The sequence below is a fragment of the Apostichopus japonicus genome, chromosome 10, assembly GCF_037975245.1.
Source record: "Apostichopus japonicus isolate 1M-3 chromosome 10, ASM3797524v1, whole genome shotgun sequence".
Lineage (NCBI taxonomy): Eukaryota > Metazoa > Echinodermata > Holothuroidea > Aspidochirotida > Stichopodidae > Apostichopus > Apostichopus japonicus.
In genome coordinates this window covers 17,449,839-17,468,641 of record NC_092570.1, presented here as the reverse complement: position 1 = coordinate 17,468,641, position 18,803 = coordinate 17,449,839, and the positions used below count along the sequence as shown (strand labels likewise).

The 18,803-nt window shown below is 37.2% G+C and overlaps 1 protein-coding gene and 1 long non-coding RNA gene across 2 annotated transcripts; both read right to left on the bottom strand.

Annotated features, from left to right (window-relative positions):
• Nucleotides 1-1,175: 1,175 nt before the first annotated feature.
• LOC139974961 (cystine/glutamate transporter-like) lies at nt 1,176-17,600 on the bottom strand. The gene is made up of 8 exons (XM_071982526.1): nt 16,615-17,600; nt 15,084-15,309; nt 12,265-12,309; nt 11,373-11,496; nt 10,377-10,577; nt 9,802-9,951; nt 8,777-8,951; nt 1,176-1,471 (listed from the first exon to the last, which is right to left on the bottom strand). The coding sequence occupies exons 1-8, from the start codon at nt 17,084-17,086 to the stop codon at nt 1,407-1,409; spliced, it is 1,458 nt and encodes a 485-aa protein (XP_071838627.1). The 5' UTR covers nt 17,087-17,600; the 3' UTR covers nt 1,176-1,406.
• Nucleotides 2,614-7,706, bottom strand: LOC139974962 (uncharacterized). The gene is made up of 3 exons (XR_011795604.1): nt 7,669-7,706; nt 5,699-6,717; nt 2,614-5,124 (listed from the first exon to the last, which is right to left on the bottom strand). It is a non-coding gene; the product is annotated as an uncharacterized lncRNA (long non-coding RNA).
• Nucleotides 17,601-18,803: the final 1,203 nt, after the last annotated feature.

Here is an 18,803-nt window from a genome sequence, read left to right as displayed (position 1 = left end):
TATGTATTTCAATACTCTATATTTCACTATCAGCACATTTCATTATGACATAACACATACTTATCAACCAGACAGTGTTTTTTAAATATAGCACTGTCTTTCATAAAGTGTGCACACATTTTTTATATTTTAGTATAGAACCTTTCAAAAAGTATAATAACCTCTGCCAGATTCACAATTTGTTTACGCCTTTACGCAGCAAAACAAGTAACATAGTTCAAGGCTTCAAGCCGTTGCACTATTTGGTAAAAACCTGCTGCTGGTATAATTTATACCTATATATGGGTACTCTCAAATTATATTGTATATATAATTTAGTTTACGATATAAAAATCGTGGAAGGGCAGACCAATTTGGTCTGCATTTTTTTCTTGTTCACTGTAATTAATATGTACAGAAACGATTACCTAAAATATTCATTGCACGATAGTGATATTAGTGATAAAAACTGAACTGTGTAGTCTATCAAATCCATTTGGCACGCATTAGTAAGATAAGTAAAAACACTTTGTGTAACTGTTTGCTAAGCGGAACCAAACATTAAGCGGGTTATTTAGAATGCACATTTCTTGATCAAATAAAAATGTAGGGCATTCTGACGCTTTCTGACCCATGATCGCATACATGTTATATTGTTAAATCAACTTATTTTTATTTTTGAAACCGTTGATTTTGTTCAGTTTGTCTCCCATTAAATTCGTATAAAACATTCATTAGATTAACATAGAGAATAACCACTAGAGCATACACATATAGTAAAAACACGCAAGTTATAATAACTATGCATAATTTAAAGGAAAGAAGTAAATAGAAAGGTGGTAGTTAGAGAACCAAACAAAATAAAAACTTTTTTATTTATCCGTGCCAGCCATACATCCCCTCTTCGAGCAAATTGCATAAAAATTAGTATTACTTCATCCATTTTCTAAGGATATAGTTTGTCAAATATGTAAGACGTTGCCGACCCATATACTGAATGATATTTCTTTGAGAGACAATGTTACACTAACCTCTAAAAAACTAAAAAATTGTTATACACTGTAAGTTGATAACCCTATCACAATACCGTGTGCTTTTACATGAGATTCATTTGATGGGACGTAACCTGTTTTGACTGACAAAACCCTCATCCACCCCTGACCCCCACCTTACCCCCCCCCCACCACCCCATCCCCTTACTCCAGGAAGTGAACCACAGTAAGTGGCCTATGATGCCATTAGGAAAATATTCGTCAAATGCTTTTCTTTAGTCTTTACTATTACAGACAATCTCAGCGTAACAGAGAACTATTTCAGGAAGGCTTCAAAAATTCGCGTCCCTGACAAAATGAGAGACGGGCGTCGGCCACATCGAAGTCCGTCTTAGCAATAAGAATGGCGAATCTAATGGTGTCTGGAAGAATCTTTTAGAACGTTTTCCTTTCTTGTTTCACCGAAAGTGTTATTTTCTGCATAAATCGATTCCATTTTTCTGGAAGAAATCGACAAGGTTTTTAACTGTTAGAATATAGAACTGTAATCAAACGAAACAGTACCTGTGGAAATTGAAAGGTTGACACTCCAAGGCAGGGGTTCCCTAACTGGGGTGCATGAACCCCCAGGGGGTGCGTGAGTCAATGCCAGGGGGTTCGTGCGACGTTCCTGAAAGTCAAAACTAGATTACTTTTTGTTGAACTAATATCTAATGTATCATATAATTTAGTAATGTACAAAAGTCGTACCTATCGACAAACTCTTTTCGCGTTCCATACGCATATGTTGCCATAGTAGTACCGTACCATGCATGTGATACTTGATCTTTTACGAAGCACTGTTATGCGTATTATAGTATAATAATGACTCAGATCATGTCTAGAAAAGTTTGGGGTTCGTGGACAACTCTGACATCCACAGGGGGTTCGTAGGGGGATAAAGTTAGGGAAACCCATGCTCTAAGATCAGTACCGAATTGAGACCCCTTTAACCTGTTCTAACCTATAATCCGAATGCACCATAGCGTCTACGCATTGCAAGTTTAACTTAGTGAGGCGATCAATTTTAAAGTTACTCTTCATAATTGGAGACAACAGCACTCACAAAACTGAAGAGCATGCAAAGCAAGAAACACGCTCTCTGACTGTCCAGCAACCTCCCCTAGCCCCTCACTGCCACAAACACACGCACACACTGTAAAACCCAACACGTCAAGACAACTTGAAAAAGTTGAGGTAACCCGCTGCCTTAACTTTTTTAAGTTCACTCTACTAACCCAGAAACTCCATAAGTAAGACTTGACAGTAGTGGTTACAACCAACTCACTGGTTTTACTTTGTTACACTTCATGTTCATCAGTTGTGGCAACAGATATCAGCAAAGTCCAACAAATTTAATCTTTATCTGTTTTTGAGAAAAAGCTGGGCAAGTTATGGTAACTAAATCATTAGAGCTGATACAGCATAGCCTTTCCTCGTTAAACTGACAAGACCAATTCAAGTTTTTCCCACTTTCCATTATCTCCAGAGTTAACTTTGAATATTTAAGTTGACGCTACTTGGCATATTCTAGGCAGCGGGTTACCTCAATTTAATTGAGTTATGACAACAGACAATTTTAGTAAAGAAAACTATATATTGCTAAGTTAACAACACAACTTTATTTTCAACCTCTGAAGTCAGTAACAATGTACTTTAACAAGGAAATAGAAGAAATAATCAAACGCATAAAAAGTGCCTAATACTTTTATCGGTGGAAACAACGCCAAAATGTATCAATAATGAGATACAGAAGAACATGGAGCATGGGTACATGCCTGCTGCAATCATTCATTTCCATGATTCATTTGAGATAGTAAATACCAATTTCAAGTGCATGTGTTCTTTGGTATGAAATACAGAAGTAAAATTAATATGTTATGGCTGCTGGAAATAACCAATGTTGTTAAAAGCCAAAAAGAAAGAAGTAACCACTCCTCTCAGCCATTTACAATATGATTGTTTTAGCTAAAGACTTTTAATTTTGTGGCAAATAGTTTTATAGGTGAATCATAATTACATCATCATGTAAATAGTCAACGATGCTCAAAACACCAATGTTTCATTAACTAAAGGAATGTACTTAAAGTTGTCATTAGCAAAGCTATAGTGATGCGACCAATTGTTCTTGCATCTGTTTTTATAACAAAGACTAGTTATGATGGATAAGAGCATTGTTCAATTGTGAAAACCAAGCATAGAACAGGAACTTCATCTTTTCAATGATATGAAAAATTTCTTTTCAGGGTATTTTGATCCCTTATATTAGAAATTACCATGAAACTAGTTCCCATGAAAGCTAAGGATATGTTTGGGGAATCACATACAACCTTTCATCCTAGAAAGGGGTATATGAAATCAAGCCAGGGTTCAGCAAATAGCCCCTGTTTGGTCCTTTGTACTCAAAAACTTACATTTTAATCAGAAGATAAAGCAACTCTGTAAAACTCTTTTAATAATCTGAGAGGAAGCACAACAGTCCTTGCTCATGAAAACCTGCATGCAAAGTAAAGTCATAATGAAAAATGTTTGTTTTTTAGATCTTTACAGCAAAGCACTTTATTTTTACCCATTTGGAACACAAAAAACTTTGAAAGAATTCCATTGTCAATCCTGTCTTTTGCCAGTTTTTGGATCCTTCAAACACTTGTATTACTGTGATTTGAATAGTTTCATCACAACACAGATATATCTGATGCATTTTCCTTTATCAGTATATATAATATTAATACTGACTTCCTGTAAATGATTTCACAGTACATCCCTCATTGGGCTTTGTTTAGGATGAACATGTTTGTAAGTTCAAATTTTGCAAATTATTTCTGAAACATATACTATGATACCAATCACATTGATGCAAGCAAGCTGTTAGAAATTCTCCATAACTAAGCAAGTACAAAGTGATTATTTGACAAACAATGGCTCTGAATAAAAATGAAAATGTAAACTAGAGTTTAAGCCTGATAGAATTTTTTTCAGACATTTTTGGACCCTTCCAACTCACTAGAGGTGTGGGCTATTATATCATTTCTCTGCCTGAAGAAAACATCGGCATATCATAAAATTAACTTTGTTTCGCTCTTTATTACAATGATTATTATTAGTGCCTATTCACCCAATCAACAATTCTTCATAAGTTGAAATGTAAAAGCAGAGAAACAATTTCCCATGGCATCCTGTTCCATATTACAATTTGTTTCAACACATTTTCAAGATTTACCAAGAAACAAGATAATTACCAGTCAAATGGAGTTTTGCAATATCTCTCTGGACACCACATGAACTATTTAAACACTTCAGATGCATAATAACTATGAATGTTTATAATGGAATGTAATGCCACAGGCATGGTTTCAAATTGTTAAGAGGGTTATTTAAGTAGCCTGACGGTTTATTTTTTGTTGATAAATTACACTAAAACAGCAATATATTAACTTCTTTTACTAAAGAATATTATTGTTTAAGCTGTCAATTAGCAAAAATATTCAGCAGTCCCTTTTTCTTGAATCTATATCCAGGACACAATTTGTACTTACGATGGATCAAATAAACCAATGGTGTTGTTAACATATACAGTAGAATGCAAAAATGAAACAAACCAAAATTAAAGTAAATTTCCTCCAAGGTGGTAATAAAAACAGTGTAAGAATTTTGACCAAAGGTGACCATATTTGAATTTCTGGTATATTTGGGGCAAATACAGCATACAGTACCTTTATGCTACCAAATGTAACCATATTTGAATTTCTGGTATATTTGGGGCAAATACAGCATACCTTTATGCTAGTTTTGCATGTAATATTGTACACACAATGCAAAATGTAACTGTTAAATTGTCACAAGGTAATTTCTAATAAAAAGTATGTACTCTTATTTTCTGTATTTTAAGTATTGCTAAAACAAGAATATAGATGAATGAGCTCTTGTATTATCTGATCATACCATACACTACAGAATGAGTTATATAGCCTACCCCTGTCTCAAAGTGAAACAAGTTCTGAAACTTTTGTCTGGTTGACAATATTTCCACCATTCTGTCAAGGTGTTGGTCTAGTGAAGAAAAGAAACTGCTGTCCAGAGCATAGTTGCTTAACCTTGAAAACTCAGCCTTCAACTGAAAGAATAAAATGAGAAATGTAGAAAACAATATTTAGTTAAGTTTGCCCCATGAAAAGAAGATGGCTCCCTTTTGCCAGGTAGCAATATTATAGAAAGCCATTTCCAAGGTGAGAGTATAAATGCAACTTGTAAGTGCATGTGTCAATGGTAGTCAACTGCCAATCGGAATCCCAGGTAAGACCATATATAATATACACTTATAAACTAATTTTACAGGTATTTAGTGCAGATATTAGTGACAAACAAAATAAGTAATGGTGACTGACATCCATGGGTTAAAAAATACTAATTACTAATGCTAAAAAATGCTTAAAATGCTAATTACTGATCAGATCACCCTGAGCTGCACCATATTAGACCACATACTTTGTATCTCTTTTTTTCTGTATTTTACCAAAATTTTATACATAAGAAATAAAACATCTATAACACTAATCACCCACTGTGATTACTTTTACTACTCATTATACACTGCAGCTACTATATCATGAAAAATACAAAACAAAATGTCCAATTTTAGTGAAGGAGACAGCACCCCCAATCAATTAATGAACAATTAAGGAACTTACTTCACTGGGAAGAAATAAGGCGGGCATCTTTCGACCATTTCGCTGACGGCTGGCGCATTTAAGACCAGGTCCTGTCTACGGTATGCATAGGTCCTTATCATCATTTTTAAAATCTTGTCCATGTCCCTGTTTCTCTTTTGAACTTCTGTGCAAAAGTTTTCTCAATAAGACTCCATACTTGTTGCATCTTCTCCAATTGGAATGTCTGGTAAGTAATTTATTTCTGCTCTCTTTGGTTTGTTGTGTTTTGATGAAGACGTTCCAGGGTAGGAGCGCTTCCTTGAGTTAACGTTTAGTTCCATGCAGTCCAACTTTCTCATTTTTGCTCTAAGATTACCCATCTTAAATTTGATGCTGTTCAGCATTTCATCATAGCCAGAGGAACTTCCCTTTTCAGCCAAACAAGGATAGGTCCTCATGATTGCTTTTGCTACTTCAGTGTATTCCATGTGTGTTGGATAAGCTTTGTCCTCCCAAATGCGGTTAGCAATCGCATCAAGGAACTGACTTTTGTGATCTTTGCTTAAGTCAAGATGCTTCTTTCCTTCTGACAGATACTTTCTATTACCATCTTCAAAAACCAGTTCAAGCTCTGGGCCTACTTTAGGTACCTGAAAGACCTCTGGCCAACACCCTTGTCTCAGTTTGGCTTCTACCGACTGTATGTCATCATTTGAACTAACACTCATAGTGTCATGTGAGCTTCTGAACGAACCGACAGATGACAGTGAGGGTGTACTACTCTGATAGCACTGATCTTCAGCAATTTCAGTGTATATCACTTGGACAGATGCACATCTCTCTGGTAAATCATTTGCATTAGTTAGATTCACCATCTCACCGCCAAAGTCTGGATCAGCATATTGCAAAGTGAAACTGCCTTCAAGGCTTAACTTAACTTTCAAAGTTACCATAAGGTTTTCAACAGACTCTGGACGTTGCTCAAGGGACACCTTCTGAATGTCCTTTGGTGACAACACTACCCTCAATTTGTACATAGTATCAATTTCTGAGCATTCCTATGCATGAAAAGAGAACAATGTAAGTGAGTTAGAAGCTGGCTATGTCGTTTCGTACGCTCCCCTTAGAATTACAGTACTGTACCACATAGTAATATTTTAGCAGTAAGTGCAACAACCCATTCAGCTGCAGTATACCAAATGCACTGCATAAATATGCAGTGTGGCAGCTGATCTACTGTACATCTACTCTTGGCTACTTGCATGAGTAGAAATTTTGCATGTAAATGTCATCCAAGTACTGCATCTTTCAACGTTTAGTAAGGCTCATGCTTTATCACAGACAACTCAACTTAGGGTAACTCCTATTGTTCTTCATGTATATCTACAGAGTGTTTCAACACAACCACTTTAGCTTCTCTGATAGTTTAGGAAGTTAGAGGGTAGTAATCTGTAAGATTACCTGGACAAACTACTTGATCATAGTTTTCAGTCTCTGTCACTTTGTATGCTCCAATGTGGCTTTGAAAAATAGATTTATGAAATTTTACTACAAGCCATCCATTGTGTTTATCAACAATAATAGTTTGTATATTTGCTAGTACAGAATGACCACTATCACTGCCAATCACAACAAACATATCTCTAAATTATACCTCATTCAAATTTGCTAATCAGTACCATGTATTAACCACATGAGCTCATGCTGATGAACCGAATGTTTTACTCCTTTGTCTCACACTGCGCAACTGTTAATGGTTAGGCCTATCTGTTAAGCTCTATAGCCTAACCTAATGCAAAGCCTACGTTCAACGTGAAATGGAGCTTGTAAATTTTGTAGGCCAGGCTGTTGAAATAGTAACTTTTCTAATCCAATTCAATCACGCATATAATTTCATGCTGCAAGTTTTAAACTTTGACTTGGGCTAATTTTAACAACATATTTCAGATTCAGTCGAATTTTTGCGAATATCATTACTGTATTGAGCATTAATCATTCTAAATACGAACCGTAAATCATCCAAGACTTGGAAAAGCTGGCCCCTGGCGTATGTTATCCAGCGTTACCAGCGACAGTTGACGAAAAAACGCTAGATTTGCGAAAATAAAACCCTACAAAACGCTAAATGGTAGTTTCCCTAACATTCGTGTTGTTTCGAGTCAATTTAGCACAGATTCGTAGGATGAATGGTCACCGATCACAAAATAGATTTTGAATAGTTGATTTGAGTGATAGTCTGACCTAGAAAATTTTAAAAAAATATGGAAATTTTCGGTAGGAAATTCCGAAGATTGGGCAAAAATACTCAAAATAAATTTGGATGGGTCTCCAAGTAAGAATTTTGTCTAAAAAATCTGAAAAGTGGTCAATTTTTGGCAATTTAACTAGTTTTAGGCAAAAAACGGTAGAATTACCAAAATTAGAAAAAACGTGCGCTAGAACCCCACAAATGACTAAAAACGCTAGATCTAGTGTAAAAACGCTAACTCTGGTAACACTGATGTTATCTACTTAGTCGATATACGCGCGCGAGCGATCACTTACCGGTAAATTTGTTGCAAATACGCACAGTCTTCTCTTTCCAGTCGTTTTCATGTCGAAATGTTTTGATACTCGACCATCACAAGTTGAAACAACGATATCTTCATACGTTGATCTACGTTTCCGCATAAAACTTACTTAAATCATGTTGTAACGCTTATTTTAACATTATTGAGTCATCCTGACTGTCATAACCCTTGTTCAGAAAGCTCATCTACCGGTTGGGTTTTACAGTGCACCCATACACGCACACATACACACGCAGCCCCTCACTGCCACAAACACACGCACACCCACACATCTTGGTTTTACATTCCAACCGAGGACCCCATTGTATTTTCCATTGTTCAAATCTACGTACCCTAACCTTAACAATACCCCATACAATAGAAATTCTTCCGAGGACTTGGTGATTCTTTAGAAATCACAACCGAGGACCTGGAATTCTTTTGTTCAAGTCCTCGGTCAGATAGAAAAACAAACGCACATACACATTTCCCCTTCCTTCAAACTGCCCCATGGAGGTGACATATACGAGTGCGTCATAAAACTAAAGAGATGAAAGATCCAGCTTACCCATGTAAAGTTGAATTCTATTAGACCGATTCTTCCTGCGGCTAAACAAGTAAAACGGTATACCGATAATCGTGGTCACGATACCGAGGACTGCTTCAAACGGTCTATCATAGAAGGCCATTCCGACAATAATCAGGTTAAAGAAGATAAACATACCGGGAACAATTAGATATACCTGCAAAGAAGAGGCAATATTATCAGTATTATGCATTGTACATTATATATCTTTACACGAGTAAAAGCAAGGAATAAATAGAGTTGGTAGAAATTTTCAAATGAATATTAAATTTTTATTTCATCCGTGCATAGGGATTGTTCAACAGTGGATGATATTAAGCGATGGCATTGTATTTCATGGAATTTTATCTATTTATAAAAAAAAATATGTAAAGTGCAGTATGAAGTCATCCCAACGTACTTTATTCAATCAACCTTTGTAACTAAATTTATTGATGCGATACAAAATGAACTTCTGCTGGTACTTATGAAACAAACACATCAGAATCACCACTCATAGCTCTTGCTACTATACATATGGAGCAAGAAGTACACATTGTAACCCGCTACAATTATAGCTAATATATGTCATTCAGTAATGACTTAAAACATTTGAACACACATTCCTGGAGTTTTAGCTGGAGTGTTAGCTCCGTGGTTAACGCCGGTGCCTTACAATCATAAGGTCCCGAGCTCGAGTCACTCCAAGATTAATGTATTTCGTCCAGTTACTGACAGTTGTTGACAATTGACAATTCATAATCATGGACGTTAACATATGAATCTAAGAGACTGACTACGGTCAGCTTGCGGCTTTGATAAGCCAATGATGGCTTCTTCGCGAGCTCCTGCTTGCAGGAGGATCTAAGATACAAACATACATACATCCCTAAATGTCAAATATTATTTCATCTCTATTGCCTTCCCCCTTGCATCAATGTTGTAGAAGGTGCGTGCTTCGTTCATATATTTTGTTGACGGCTGAAACAGATAAAGTAAAGCTGTTAATTATGAATGATATACGTTACCTTATATGGTCGCGGTAGATCAGGTAACTTCCGCCGGAAGTAGAATATGCTAGCGACGGAGAGGACGGTGAACAAAGTATCGACACACATCATGTAATCGATTAGAGAATAAATATTGCCAAAACAAAGCATAATCAACGAGAGAGGTAACTGTAAAGAAGTAAACAAGAGTAGTTTGTATACGATTAAAAAGAACATGTATAAGAGTAATGTCTCTCTTATATGTGACTTATTTTGAAAGAATCAGGAAAATATTTGTTACTGTCAACTTAAAACAGGGTTAACTCATGAATTTTTACAAATATTTTCTTTTAATTTGAAGACTATCAGTAAATCAAATTTGTTCAGTGAAAGGTTCATTGCGTATATTTTAGAACTATACAAAAGCTAACTCTTTTAGGGAAGGTCAAAGGTTACCTCTTCAACAAGCAAACAAACTAGACAACTCTTAGTTATATTTAACTAATGCAAAACACATATTTAAAAAGAATATTTGCTTAAAAATATCATTCATTTTAAAGATGAAACCAAATTTTAACGATGAAACAAAATTTTAAAGATGAAACAAACCGTACTGTGACAGCAGCTGCCGGTAAAGGCGTTTTCCACCGAACGTGAACTAAGGATAATACTTCCGGTAAAGCGCCCTCTCTAGCTGCGACAAAGTACATCCGGGCCCTTGAGAGAGATGCGCCATTTAATTGTCCGGCGGCGCATAATACCACAGATACCCAAATGACCCAAGACCAACTTCCTAATGTTCTCTTGGCGAAGATCTAAAGAGAGTAAGTAAACAACTTAATAAGCAACATGAGAATGCTTCATCGCTCACAAATAGGGTAATGCATATGCATTACTTAGTGAATATTCATATTATACGGGGAAATGTTAAAACTCACAATATCACTGGTTTTAATGGTGAAACCGCATGTACATCGAAGGACCTTGGAATTTTGAAAATCATCACTATTATATCCCTTGAACTGCCATAATTTGGCTCTTTCGGCTTGCCATAATTATTGTACGTGAATGTTTTCAATAGTTTCAGTCCCCCCACAACAAAAAGCCACGAGATTCCATGTAGAAATTGAGTATTAAGTGAAGTATTGAAGGCTCTTCAAGTGATCCTTATGATCAAGTTTGGTTGGGACTTCATTTCTGTGGTAGAGGATTCAGCTCGTGCATTTTCAGACATGACTTAGTTATAATGACCTGGGCAGGATGACCTTTGTACATGAATTCCTCGACACCCTCAGTGCCTAAACCCCAGGTACTCCAACCTTTTTGCTTAGAGACCCCAATTTTTATCGTCCCAATACTGCCATGTCCTGCTTACTCGAAATATTGTTGGCCGCAGCGCAAAAATATTTGATTGAAGGGTAATTCCAGCCAATCAAAAAACAGTTTGATATCGATTAAAATGGTACCATTAAATCTATATGTACAATGAATTCTTGAATTTTGTCCGCTGTGGCTAACTATATACATACGAGTGCTGTGAAGCGGGACATGACAGTAAAGTTTAGAAAAGAATTGTCTCAACTGGTTGTATGGTTGTACAGCTAACTCACCACGGCGACAGCGTCGGATGCTAGCATTTCTTCTGCTGTCATGGCTGTAAGGTATGTGATATTTGCCATCATATAAATTGTAAACACCAGCAGAAGTGTTACGAAGATTGATCTTGGGAGATTTCTGTAAACAAAAAAACAACAACAACAACGGTATATATAAACTTTCCAAACTTCCCAAAAGTGTTCACAGAATATTCAGTGGTGACTAGCTCAACAACTGAAACAAGTAACCTGTTCAGAAGACTTCATCACAGATAAACAAATGTCTGTAAACAAACATATAATCCAAACAATCCTGCAGAGTAACTGCTATAATTGCAGTGGGAACACTGCATGTATTTATCTTGTCATCTGAAGAAGGAAAAAAAAAAGTACAAGAAGTTTATAATTCGCAAGCAAACAATCCACTTAGGCATCCTCTCTGTCGTTCTGTTCTTCTCTATATCTTTTTCTTCGGTGGGGAGAAGGGGGGGGGGTGGGAAGGATACGTTTGGAGGCACAAGATTCTTCTCAGATGGAAGTATAGAGGTTACCATGGTAATTTTCAAGTAGGGTGCTTTTCGTTACAATCCGTGTAGCTCGGCAAACATCAAGAGGAACACAACTAATTCAATATAAATCGGCTTTATAGCTCAAAATATCCTTCTTATGGCTGTTAGGGAAAGGGTGAAGTCAGGGTAGGCTGCGGGCAGAGAGGGGATGGGGAACGGATACGGTGGAGGGCTAGCACACTGGTTTGCCGGAAATAACATGTGGGGGTTCAATATAACTTTCAAATTCTTCTCAAAATATTCGATAAAGGATAGATCAGGTGTCAAACGTAATATTCTGTGATTAAGTCTCTGTTTCTTCTATATATCTTTCGTAAGACTGAAACAATATTACTTACTTTTCTGGATTCTTAATTTCTTCCGTCAAATTATTCAGGATTGCCCTGTAAACGAAGAGATGAAAACAGAAATAAGGAAAAGGGGTATCAATCATCTCGAAAAACAGTTGGAAGGGCCATGCATGGGTAAACAGGGGACCAGGCATGGGACAGAAAGAAAGCTAGAAGGCAGTAAATTGTATAGTTGCAAGCTTTGTTACATGTCCACCATATATCATCACTATACGCTTATATATATATATATATATATATATATATATATATATATATATATATATATATATATATACATATATTTATAAAGCTTGGGAATTATACGGGGCGTATATGGTTAAATTTGTATTCATCATCGGTTTGAAGATATCTTCTAATTTGTACAGGTACTCCTATATATAGCGATATATTTCTATGTGCAGTATATTACACATCCACAACCATTCGCGGGCTTTTGCAGGAATTCAGATGATGCACAACACATTGCTGAATAGCATCAAGTCGTGTACTTTGTATACTTTCATATTTTGCATATACAGCTTGGAGGTAAAACTGTTTTACCTCCATGGTTACAGTGTGTAACACATATCACTGGTGCAATGTCTCCCAGTACAAAACAGCAAAAGACGCGCTGGTATTGATGTTGTAGCCCATCGTTTCTTGAGAAGATTTTGAAGAGTATCAGTTATATTTGTTAGATTCAGTAGTAGGATAAACTTCAATATTATTAGGCCCTTATATCAATTACTGTTGGTTCTCGTGGAATTGTTTTAGCCCCGTTTTTCTTTTTAAAGATTTACACATCTGATTTCACCTCTTGAAATTTTGCAGATGACACCACCCTCCAGTTCGTTTTATTTATCATGACGACATTAGTTTGTATATTGATCACATTAGTATGATTCGTCGGGTATTGTATACAGAAAACTATCTGGAATTAATGAGTGTAAAACGAAACCAAAAGAGATGATTATTGACTTCAGAACAACACGCAAATTTACACAGAAATCCTGTGAAAAGCGAGGACATATTTGTATATATGAGAGAGTGCATGGCGTCATATAAATATTTGGGAGTTATGTTCGATGAAAAAACTGGGCCGGAATGATCATGTTCTTTATGTTGAACCGAGGTTGAAATCTAGATTTTATAACTGCTTTCATAAGCTAAATTCTTTTAATATTTAATCCTGTCATACTTGCCATGTTTTATTATTAATATTTTTAATATTATATAGGCCAATATTATCTACGGTTTGGTGTTATATATGCTGGGTGGGAAACACTTAAAAAACGAGGAGAAAATGTCTCAATGACGTATTAAAACGGGCGGGAAGAACTATCAGTACATTATCTTCTGCTGACTGACAGCCTTATTCTAAGCAGCAGTAGGTTAACTGGTGTATACATGCACCCATACCGCCACTCCTTTCTTGGCTGCCGCTATTGGCTCTTATATAACATTGATTTTATTAGGTAATTCTACTTTGGCCTGTTTTGTGTTTTATGTTTTACGTTCTTTGATACATTTTTTTTTTTGAGGGGGGGGGGAATTATCTTGATTGGTATTTTATGTCTTTGATAATTTCATCTGTACGTACAGTTTTCATATTTGTATTTACTCTGTAACATTTTTCCGCCATTTTCCCGATTTGCATTAAATAAACTACGATTTACTTTATAATAATAATAGTAATCAGCAGTTACTTTACGACGCTAAAGCAGGAGAAGCCCGCAAGGGCTTCTAAATTACAACTTACACGTCGGGTGGCTTCCAATTCAACATTTTAACTCATATTTGGAATCTTTTTAAGTTAGTTATTTCAGATGGAAACCGTACATTACTCTTGGATGAAAAACCCACCTTGCTATGACAAGGCAGGGTATCGAATCCGGAACCTCCCGATTGCTAAGCCTCATATCATAGCTAAGTCCATTAAGTTTACAATAAAAAAAAATGTTTCATCTATGCCTATAGTCTACTGCAAATTTTGTTCCAGGAGATAGACAGTGACGTCAAGATATAGACAATGACGTCAGAGCCAGATTGGACCACGTCACCTGGCTCCTTTTAGAATTCCTAAAGTTTCCTGAAGTATATCATGAAACTGAGAATATAGATTATTCTTCATTCCCCAAAATTTACTCGGACCTCTCAATTGGCCTAATTTCAGTTTAAGTAAAGTGAGAATTCTTATCTAATTCTCGTTGCTATATATGACGTCACGTTACCGATAGCTTCATTAGTACACAAAAACAACCGCCATTATGTAGCTAATTATATGACAGAGACCTTTGTGAAGTTATATCTTCCCAAAACATTTAGACCTATACGAACAGTCTCGCTCAGTTTGAGAGCTATCCTAGTTTAAAAGTCGTGTTTTGGTGAGCAATCATTTCGTAAATCCGGAAATCATGGTGCCATTACGATCGGAAACTCGTTATACGGTCTCTTTGTTTTCATATTTTCAAGGTAGAATATTTACAATGTTGATATAGACAGCAGTGCCATGACATTAGGTACGATCAAGAGTTTATTTTAAGATTCAGTATCAGGTGAAAATCCATGTCCGTGGTACAACATAAACATAATAATCTTTAAAAAGAAACATAACAAACGGTATAGCATGCACACATGGCTAAATGATGTCATAGTTTGACTTGATCAAGTCTCCAACCTCCAAATGGGCAAAGGATTCGTCTAAAGCTGTTTGGGGAATTTTTCATTGAAGTGTGTTAAATCGATATCACACATATCAATAACGATGATTGCGCGGGGGGGGGGGGGTGGGGGTGTCTGCTTCATAACCGTGCTTGTTTACTTACCAGCCTCCAAATGCGTACCTTCCCGCCATAAATGCACTCGCTAAACCACCAAACTGAAACTGATTGACATGGAAAGGGTTTCGAAAACTGTCCGTGTGTCCGTTGAAGAGAAGTATAAGTCCTGAACCAATCAGAACGGCTAGACCAAAGATCTTCGAGACAGTCAAAAATGATTGGATCCTGACAGTCAGCGGTACCGAGGTACAGTTGATGAAGAAAATTAAAACTATACAAGACAGAAACGGAGAAAAAAATAAGGGAGACATCTTGTTATGGACAGCAATCACTGGCAAATTCTCACCCGTACCCCCCCCCCCCCCACTGCCCCCCAAAAAAGGTGACGGTAATTATGGCTGTTATTAATCCCCCCCCCCCCCAAAAAGGAAAGGGTGAGGGAATTATGGCTGTTATTAATTTGATTCACAGACAGTAATTACACAACTGGAACGCCGCACCGCCGCAGCAGATGAAAAAACAACGATGATTATTATTGTCTTAATTACGAGGTTGGGGAAGAGATAAGCATATATTTAACAGGCAGTCCCTCGTCAATCATGTGAGACTATTTAATAATAACACTGCGTACACTATTTTTAATTTTTGCCAGTCAGAAAGGTTCTAACATTCATCATGGAGCTAAACTGACGAAGAAACAACTTCATACACCGTTTAGTTTAGGAGTTTTCGTCTTTCAGTGGTCTTCAGACTTTGATCTAAATATGAACTTTTTCAGATAATTTGCAGTTAGGCCTATATGTTTACAAGACTTTCGGACTATGGCGTTTGCTCGTCTCAATTAAATGACCTTTGATCTGGAAAAATGATTATGATAAAGATATAGGGTTGTTCTATAGGCTAGTCACTACATACGTTATATTTGAAGAAAAGTTTCCCAAAGCATATCTTTTTGAGATTTTTCGGATTAAAACCTACCCTGACATTTAGGCCTAACATGACAAATATAAAGTATGAAGTTCAACCACCCTTTATTTGTTTGAATTATCGTGTATACAACCAATTAGTGTAACAAGACTAATTACAAACTTACATATACACTCCCAACACACACACATACAGTCAGTTCCGCAACTGAATGTAGTCGAGCCAACATTCAACATTCAGTTGGTCAAGGACGTAATTGTATTCTAGCTTCAACACACCGATTTTAACTCTTCAACATCCGAGTATGTTCTGCCACTTCGGCTCCTTACGAACATCACTTGCTGAAAACTAATAGTCTACCCCTTTGTTTGGGCAATTATATATGAAAACATGCTGTTTTCATATATAATTGCAGGGCATATCTTGGACCAGGGAGTTGTTATGGAACATAACAACTCCCTGCTTGGACACGCTAGAGGAATACACAGTGTATAGAGTTATACAACTGAGTAGTGTGTGTGAGTATAACCATGGAGGTAAAAACAGTCCATCGGGACAAGAGTAAAATTCGACTTACGTAGACTGCAGTATACACGAAGGCATTATAGTCTTTGTATATAAACATTACGTGGGAATAGTGAATACTTACACATAACACAGGCAGCAAGAAGCCTAACTGCACCATATAGAGGCTCTTGGCAGTCTCCGAGGAACGGCGTTACGATGTACGTACCGATCACCATCGTCTGAAGAGCGGCCATCGCAGGACTCATAATCAACACATTCGTCCAAACTCGAAGGAATGCTAGCAACGGTCCAAAGGATTCTTTTATGTAAATGAATTCTCCTCCAGATTTGGGATGTGATGAGCCTAACTCTGCAAACGACATAGCCTCCATGGATCCTAAAATACATGAAGCTATCCATATTACGTACGACCAACCCACGGAGCCACCAACACCTCTCAGTATCGCCGTCGGTGACAGGAATATTGCTGTCCCAACAACACAACCAAGTAAAACACCAACGCAATGAAAAAACCCGATTGTTCTGACCAACGCTACACTATCATCATCAACGTTTCTGTGCCGTCCTGAACTACGTTCGGAAGGTTTGGCCATTTTACAATTCCAAAGCGGTGAAGATAGCCGTAATCCCTTCAAATATGTAATAATAAACCTTGACCACTTTCTAAGGCCTGTTCAGTAGCAAATCCACAGCTTTGGCCTTGTGCCATCAACGGGTTATGCTCAACCAATTACAAGTTTATATCGCTCAGACAGGCAGGCAGCAAGAACGATACGTTTGCTTTCGTTCTGAATCGTAGCGCAAGTTCAATGACTATGAACGCAACTCACTTCGCAGTTGTATGTAAGACATCCTGTGTAAGGATAAACACACACTTATAGGTATACCGCTGCCTTTGTTTACACGCAGGGGAAGAATCATGTAGTGGTTCGATTAGCAACAAGTCACTAAAGTTAATTTCCTTGTGGTAACCCCATTGTTGGTATGCAATGAGCTGTAAGCCTGAATACAATCGAATATAAGCTATCCGACCATGGATCTAATCAGTAAAGCTATATATATATCTTCTTGAAGTTACCGGGATGCGAATTTTTTTTCCCAAACAGGTTTGCAATTGCGTGTAAATAGGCGCTCATGATTGGTCGGAAATGTTACGTCATCACGATAGAAACCTTCACTTCCAGGTTACCAAAGTGTCTGCATCCATTCGTTGCAACGAAGATATGCCCGTTCAAAATTACCCGAAGCTATTCGTTAATATATGTAGATGTGTTTGGAATTGGTTTAGACATATTGAGCACACTAGTATGGTATGATCATCTACTTTGATCGAAGTTTTATGTGTAGGCATGCATTAATCGATAACATCGCACAGTGAAATGTTCGTACATGGTACATCACACATGCGCTGGTGGCCTATATGTATTATAACTGTCAACTGTGTACACAGTGCAGTGACGGAAAATATCATACTCAGTACACTAAACTGTTTGCGTATATTCATTCAAGACTCGTGAAGTTGATTTTAGTGTAGGCCTACCCATTCCACGAAACGAATTCCGATTGTAGTAGAACGGCTCACAAATCTTGAATAACGTAAACACGAACCCAATAGAATGTAGCGTATGTATCATAAGTAAGGTCAACATGTGATTCAAGCATTAAAGTAAAGTTAGGGCGTTTGATGGGAAACCCCGTAACTAGACTTAATTAAGTGTCAGTGTGTAACTCAGTGCATGTCTACGAACTTCGAAGCCATGCCCATTATTGATGCTGACGTCACGAGCAATCTGATTGGCGGAAGACCACGCAATTGCAAACCTGTTTGGGAAAAAAAACCGGGATGCGGGATACTGTTTGTTTGAATAGGCAGGTAGTCGATCGCTCTCATATATTATTGTATACGGTGCGACGGCCAATCATATCGCTGAGATTATCGACGGTGGTTAAACGGTGAGTGTTTCGCACCATCAGGTCACAGCGGTAGCATTGGGGGTTCAACCGGAGGAGGAGGAGGGTAAAAATCGAGAGGCTGTTGTCATCACATGAAGTTTATTGAAGGACGCAAACCTCAGCATCTCCCTGCTTACCATCTCTTATCCCTAATAAACAAATTTTAAACAGAATCTACACCACAGGTTATCGACTCGCACTCAAAATCCCTTCCTATATTGCTACTTCGCATCTTCTCCGTGCAGGAAACAAAATCTTTTTTCACCCTACTTGAAGAATTCAACACCAAGTTATACAAAAACAACCTCGAGAACGACCCATTGATTGGAGAACTCCTATACTGAAATACAAAGTCGC